At 31.6% G+C, this 8,335-nt stretch overlaps 1 protein-coding gene across 2 annotated transcripts; it reads right to left on the reverse strand.

The window, feature by feature from the left end:
* Window positions 1-1,509: 1,509 nt before the first annotated feature.
* Window positions 1,510-3,574, reverse strand: LOC110816185 (uncharacterized). Of its 2 annotated transcripts, none has more exons than XM_022044252.2 (2): window positions 3,418-3,574; window positions 1,510-3,236 (listed from the first exon to the last, which is right to left on the reverse strand). In XM_022044252.2, exon 2 carries the CDS (start codon window positions 2,490-2,492, stop codon window positions 1,788-1,790), a length of 705 nt encoding a protein of 234 aa, XP_021899944.2. In that variant the 5' UTR covers window positions 2,493-3,236; window positions 3,418-3,574; the 3' UTR covers window positions 1,510-1,787. The 2 variants fall into 2 exon arrangements, with proteins under 2 accessions (XP_021899944.2, XP_088062380.1); XM_088206254.1 differs by having other exon boundaries at window positions 3,423-3,528.
* Between the last annotated feature and the right edge of the window lie 4,761 nt (window positions 3,575-8,335).

The raw sequence follows: 8,335 nt of genomic DNA on the forward strand, positions 1-8,335 counted from the left end.
ATGACAAGACACAAAATTAGCTACAAATATGTGTGATATATAAGAATTTGGTTATATTATGCAATGACAAGATAGGCATGCAATCTCAATAAATAAGATTTCATATTTACTTCACATCAATTAAGCATGCTATCTACCCATAACAATGATTTCAAGAATTTTAACAGTTAATATAAGCTGAGTAAATTTTTCTCAGTTTTCTATCTCTTCATCAATTAAAAGATATAAAGCAAAACATACTACTTATATTTAATATCCTCTTTATTTTCACTTTTCCAAGCAGCAATATAAAAACAATTTTCAGCATTAATATAAACAAATTTCACATAAATACTACAACAAGAAGTAAGAAAGTTTTTATTCCTAACTCTTTGTTCTTTAAAACTGATATGATCTAAATGTATGGTTAAGTGTTGTAAGGACATATTATCACCAGGCAAACAAATATTCATATGTAAATTTAATTTTGTTTCACAAGTCCAGCTTATTTTTAGTCTCCTACTCAAAATTTACAAAAATAATTTTACCTAAATATAAGATGTCAAATTCTCTGCTTATGTAGCTTCCCTTATATGTGTCACCTCTGCCTTATGTCGCCGTAAAAATGCAACAATCGATGTACTTCCACTTTTTTCGACCATCTTTAAATTTCTATCAACTCTATTCTAACTTTTTGAAGTCATTTATATTCCTAACTTTTTTTTTATTTTTTCAATTGTAATTCTCTAATCATCTCAATATAATTAACAGAATATAACATATAAAAATAATTGAAAAATGCATGGTTCGACTTACATCAAGATTTGATTTCAATGTGAACTTTCGCAGCTATGTCTGAATGATTTTTTTCATTTATGAAAAATACCTTTTGAGATAATATAACAAAAATTATAAAAGCATCATAGAGTAACTATAATCATAAATCACAAATCTCATTCAAATCCAATTTAAAACATAATATTCTCAGAAATAGTATCACTAGAAAACGTATTATTAACTATCTATTATTTTTATCACATGCTTATAAGTATCTAAGTGGGTGTTACTAATAACTTATAAGATGACAATAAAAAAACTATTGGTGACTTTATACACAGAGAAAGAAAAAGTGCGTGTGAGTGTCGTTAAAAATACACATATATTAATATTAATACTGATAACATTAAGATTCTTTTAAATATTATCAATGAGATTTTAAATATTAGCGGTCATTATAATTTGTTGCACTAATAACTTGTGTTAATTGGTGCATAGAGAAGAGTTGCTTTAAAGGCCAAAGTTTGAGTTCACGATATTCATAATGCTGGAAGATTGGTGTTTATATCTCATTACTAGTTGCAACTTGCTACTTAAAGATTTTTTGTTTTCCTCAAATAATACCAAATAAATATCAAATCTGTTAAATAATATTTAATTACCACTATAAATAAAAAATGTAATAAGTAATCAGTTTATTAATTACAAAAATTACAGAAAAGTAAAGAAATCGATGCAATATAGTACTGAAACTATAAAAAAGAATGAATTGTGTATATTAATTTCTGATACAAAAAACAGAAGTCATTCCAACAAAGAACAAATCTTCTCCTTTGTGGTGTACGGTATTTAGGATACAAACTCTGTACAAACAAGAATTCTTTGAAAAATTCTTTACCCAGTACAGTTCAAGTTTACACCCTATAGAGAAGTTACTAACACCGAAAAAAGAACCTAATCTTTCAGATCAAGTATAATATGATCTGACAATTTACTAACTCGTAGCAAAATTTCTACAAATGAATGAACACTCATAGATCAACCCTTTGACGGCAAAAGGGGCAGGACTTTTTCGTCCGCAACCAGCAAAAGATGCATGACTCGTGAAAGATGCGGCGACACGGCATGTCAATCAGCTCCTTGGCCGACAAGAAATCTTCAAGACATATAGCACAGGTGCCTTCAATAGCGTCACAAGTGTCGGTACGATCAACCCTCCGCTCTGCTCTCAGCTTTTCAAGCAGGAAGGTCGATACCCCATTATTTGCAGAACTATCCCGGTTGCCACCCCCAAAATCAAACTCGGCCTGGCCTAGATCGCTCCTATCATAAGCGAGCACTTCCTCAAAAATAACACTAGTCCAGACAGTCATCACGTCAAACGAGAAGTGGTTGGAGGAGCCGGCAACGGATATCCCTTCGAAACGAACGAGCAATTCGGTAGCCATTTCCTCAGCTAACCCACTACCGAGACCACTACCGAGACAGAAACTAGTGAGTCGGTTGAGAAAGTCGCGGTGGTCTGTGGATTGTGAGAGCTGGTCTATTGGGAGGTAGAAGACTGTACGGGAAGGTGGAAATAATTCTAGTCGATTCAAGACGGTTTCCCTACCTTCAAGATGGCGTAATACCCCCTCATAAATGTGGGTTACTCGAAGTCTGACTGTCAAGCACTCACGATCATCAGTTATTGGCAGGAACTTAGTGATGTCAACATTCAGTGTCCCCAACTCCATGTTTCTTGGAAGAATAAAGAATGGAAAATAAAGAGAGAAAGAAGGAAACAGAGAGCCTAGATTGAGGAAGAAGACCAGAGTGAGAGGGAGATATAGACAGAGAGAAAAACCAGAGAGAAAGATAGGCGGAGAGGTTGTTAATTGCGTCCAGGGGCAGTAAATGTAACACTATGTATAGGAGAAATTGTTTCGATTTTTTTCCTTTTCCGATTCGGAAGTTGTATTTTATTTTACAATTTTTTAATCGTTAATCTTCCTATCTATTTCATTTAATTTACGGGTTTTAATTTCCTCAGAGATTTCTTCTTCTCCCTCCCATTCCCCAAAATTATTTCAAGAAAAAAAAACAGACGAAACTAAATTTTGCTTGAATATATATAAACATAAAGAGACACTTCTGTCCAATATCAGCTTTAACTTAAGAATGATGCCTAGAACGCACTACATTTTTTTTCCTGCTGAAAAATATAAAATAATATAATTATGAGCAAGAAAATTCAAAATCGGAGACTGGACTAGTAGCATGTACAGTATCCAGTATACAAAGATCATGCATATATGTCTGGTAAAAATTTATCATCCAAGCACATGGAAGTACGATATTAACTTCCAAAAAATCCATATATATCCAGCATAATGAATTGAATTAAAAAAAGGGAAAATAGAAAAAAGTGTGCAAGAAACTTAGCTCGCTGACTCCGCTGATTGTTCCAACAACATAAAGTTTTTCCATCATTCCTTGACCTAGAACAAAAATATCATCCTCAAATCAACTTCATGTACCAGACTGAACAACTCAAACGCCGATAGGAAAATGCAAGAAGGACATCGGCGTTTGAGTTGAGAATCCAAAATTTTCCAAAGAAACAGACAGAAAGTGGAATAGAAACCGAGAAGATAGAGGACGATCTGAATTGGAACATACTTTACCCGTAGGAGATAGAAAGAGAGCTGGATCAGCCGCCCGGCGAGTCAGAAGACAGAGAGGAAATGTTCAAGCTGGAAATAGAGAGAGAAAGGGAGGGAAATGCATTTAGCAACCAGCAGTGGAGTGGCGGGATAACAGGGCACGTGGAGGAAGGTGATTTGCTGACCAGTGTGATTGAAACTTTTTTATTTGATTTTTTAAAAAAGTTTTTGAGAATTTTTTCCTCTTAAATATTTAATTAATTAAATATTCCTATATAATTTATTTAGCATATATATATATATATATCTAACAAGGTATTAGTATATATTATTCATACAATGTCTTTGTGATTGAAATTAAGGATGTGTACATGCGAAAGTTATTTAGTGGTGTGTTCCTACCTATTTTAAAATGATGTAGGTAAAAATATATAATTAATAGGTTATGAGATATATGTAACTAAAATTTTATAAATTAGATAATATGTACATTCACTAATGCCTTACCCAACTATATAAAATTGATACATTCTTAGTTTTATTTAAATTTATCATTTTTTGTTATTAATGTTTATTGCTATATTTTTATAATTATTTTAAATTATATCATAAGAATTTTTAAAATTCAAATAATAGATAAATAGAGCTAGTAATGAGTTAAAAATTTTACCCGTTGATAAGTGGTAGATAAAAATTTTATATAAGTTTCGAGTATAAAGTAAATATAAATTAATATTTTTATTAATCAAAATAACGTAATAACAAACATATCAATTTCATATTTACTTCGAGTCGGACTCTAATTTTATTTGATTAACTAAATTAGAGTAATAATTTTTTAAATAATATCAAAATATTTTTAATTATTAAAAATAACTATTACATTGTACGTATATTTAAACATTTAAAGAATTTAACTTGAAAAATATCAATAGAACTCTTTAGATGCTTAAATAAAATATAGTTTATAATTCTTTAATTTACCTATCATAATTCATTATAACTCTGAAGATAAATATCTCAAACATAACCTAAGTTAAATTGATTTCAAAAATTAAGGAACCCCCAATCAATTTAACGAATACTTAAAATTTGTTATGCTTAAAATTTTACAAGTAATAAAATAATTAGAACAAATAAAAATAATAATTAATAAATTAAAATAAGTAAAAATAATATATTCGTAATTGTAACCCAATTTGTAATTTTAGTTCATTATCCCAAATCAGAATTATGATTACAACTTCTCCCGTTTGAAAAATAAAAATAATATTTCAGCCACTCAATTAAACAATGCAATAAATTTTTATTTAGTAATAATTATCATATTTATGATACATTTTTACTTCAATTTAAATGTTATGAATTTGATAATATTTTTAATGTTAAAAAAAAAGTAAGTAGATTTTAATTCGTTATAGTTAACATGTTAATTGTCAGCTCCTTGGCCGACAAGAAATCGTCAAAACATATGGCACAAAGGCTTCAATAGTATCATAAGTGTCGGTACGATCAACCCTCCGTTATGCTATCAGTTAATTGTATTAATTGATAGTCTTATAAATTTATAAATAATATTTTACATGCATTGAGACCCTACGGTGCCTATACCCAATAATACTTTTATACTTGCACTGAAATTATATATTCCCAAAAGCACCCTCTTAAGATCTTAAGGAGTAAAATCCAAACTAAATATAATAATGGTATATCATAGCCAGTAATTTATTCACAAAGATCTTGGAAGTTCATTAAAAAATCATATTCAAAAGTTTTGACATGTCAAGACTATTATATTGACTTTCTTAAGTCCAAAGCATGAGTTATTAAAATATTGGATATCTTACCTCTGTGCAACTCTTTCCGGCAACTGTATCGAATTTTCTTATCGAAACATCTTTCATTCTACCTTTCATGAAACTTCACCAATGAGGCAATTATTTTAAAAAGTTTTGAGTCTTGCAAAGCCTCACCTGATATCTATTTGACCTGTTATAGTATGAGTGGGCAGCTTGATTGTGGAGTATAAGGGGTTTTCCTTCATCTTGATATCTCAGGTTTTTTACTGGGACCCGTTGGGACCTTCGAGGCCCATAATGATGCTCACAACAAAGTTTAATCTTAAACCATTAAAAGAAATAAATAATGTTGTTATTATTGCAGCAGATGATGGTGCTACTTGTAACGACTCACTTTCTCTATTGAAAAAACGATACTCCACACATATAACTTAATAAATTTACGCAGTAATAAATGAAAATCTAAATTTCAATCATCCATGTACGGAATTACAAGACATGAAGCTTACAATATTTTTTATATTACATCACTATAATATAATTAAACTGACTTTACAAAACAAACTCTTATTGTCACTAAAGATTCTTCAAAGTCTTCATTTGATCTTGAACTTACTCTTGATCTGGACTAATCTGCATTGGGGGGTGTGAATTGGGGTGGGCTTCACGAACTCAATAAGGAAAAGGGGTAGTACCCACAACAAAGACATACACACACTAAATCACAAAATATTCTAAATCAATTTATTCAGTAAGCATTCAGAATTTTTTATTTCAATATTATAACTCAAGTCATAAATAGTTCCATAAATAGTATTATTCAGTATTCAGTATCACAATTTAAACAATAAACAGATACATTAGTTCAGTATTTTAGTATTGTAAACTTCACTCATGACTTTCTATTCATTTCTATCAGTTTATATCTTATTAAAAATAATTTCACCGCACAATGCCATTTCAGCCGACATCAATAAGATAAGTAAGGATCCCCTCTACCATGTGAATACACTACAGTTCAATTCACAGTTCGTAGTACACAGTAAACAATTCACAGTTCTTATCGTTTTGTCACATTTGGCTGAAACTGTATCTATGGGTAGGGTTCACCACAATTACACGCTAAAAGGTTACGCACACACCCCCTTCAGTGATACCGGTTAAACAAATTTTCTAAATTTTTAAAGATTCTTATGTTATTCTTTTACTTATCAGGTTCACTACTAAATGACTTACTCAGACATGTACCTATTTATAAATCATATATACATTATGCATCAACAAACCTATACAACAAATACAATACATGCACTTTATACATAAAGTTATCGACTTAAAATAAATGTATACAAACACGCAACACATCCAACATAAATATATTTGCATATTCACACAATACATATATACATTCTAAAAGCATACACATACAAATTGTTCACTCATACAGATACACATTACACAAACTACAATTATACATTTATATATATATGTATCACACATACCTATAACTCGATAACTAGCATGCATAAAATCTGTATAAACATATAAGTAATAATATGAATATAAAATTATACTCTATACACAACATCATATAGGTTTTTGATCATATGCAATTGTACACATTCGAATATGATGAATTTACAAGACTCGCGATGGAAAACATGAAAAGTTTGTAAAGTTTGTAAGCAAGTCAATTCAACGAAAAATAAGGTTTCTTAAAAACATGGGGGCCTCTAAATGAGACTAACCTAATCCCTTACCTATAGTCGAATCGAAAGGTGTCGAACTCCTTATTGGCTCAGGTCTGAGCTCTTCTCTGAATATAGTATTATTAAGGTAATTCTCTTGTCTACAAATATGAATCATGGGGATTAATGAGTGACACTTATAGAAATAATTATAATATAAAAAGGGGATCAAGTTTTACTGTAGCGCGATCCTGGTCATTGGAATTGCCACACGCTACCATACCCGTGTCCTTGATTCACCATGCACCGCCGCCAGAGTGTCATAGTCGCCACACGCACTGTTGCCAGAACCAGTACGCGCCACCAAAACCACCCACGCACGGAGTGTCATATTCAAGAAGTACTGGACTACCGGGATCTTTTGAATGCAAACTTCTTTCGTAGGTTTGCCTGATGTAGATAAGATAACAAAGTTAAAACACTATATAATGAGAAAATTACCATGAAAAAATAACATTTAAAATTTTCATTAACTTGTAAATAGTTATTCGTTAGAAGGGTTGAATACAAGTGTTTTGTGAAAATAATCCACGGTGGCGTGGTACACTGCTAACCAGTTTATTTTCAGGATTAAATAAAAATCCCTCGTGCCAATTTTTATCAGGTCCACACTCAATTTTTTACCTAGTATGTCTATGATACAAGTTTTGTATATGACATTTTCTAATAGTGTCTTACTTCCAATGGTAGATATAAACAACATAAAATCAAGTTTTTTCGATGATATATTTAAGTTTTATGTAAAAGTATATGAGACAAATGAATGTGAAGCATCAGTATCAATCAAAATATATGTAAAATGATTACACATAGTGTATGTACCTTGTATCACGTTCAAGTTGACTTCAGCATCCTGCTGAGTTAGGTTGTAAGCTATGTCATGAAGGTGGACTGGTTCTAATTCTGCGAGCACTCTGTTGCATAATTTTGGATACTCCTACATATACGACAAGTATTATTGAGACGATAATAGGATCGGTCCCCATTATATTTGCCACAGTACTAGCAAGTCTTACCACGTCCTGTTACCAGAGCCTAAGTCACTGGGTTAGATCTCTTATTATGTTGAACCGGTGTAGTGGATGTTGATCTGCGATGTAAAATCGAAGGTCTGAAATTCCCCACTGCTGGAGGAAAGATGCGAAGGTTCCTCTCCACTAGATGTGCCTTGGCTAAAACGGCTGAGTAGGTACTAATCTCATATACGTACAGCTGCTGTTTGATCTTAGAGCGAAGACCCCACTCGAAATTCCTTACCTTCCTATCTTCATCAATCATGATCTCAGGGGAATATCAACCTAACTCTAGGAACCTTCAGGCATATTCCGACACAGTCATCTCACCCTGTACTAGGTGTGCAAACTCTATCTATTTCAAATCTCAGAGG

This window comes from Carica papaya, chromosome 6 (genome assembly GCF_054855325.1).
Source record: "Carica papaya isolate Zhongbai chromosome 6, ASM5485532v1, whole genome shotgun sequence".
Classification (NCBI taxonomy): Eukaryota; Viridiplantae; Streptophyta; class Magnoliopsida; order Brassicales; family Caricaceae; genus Carica; species Carica papaya.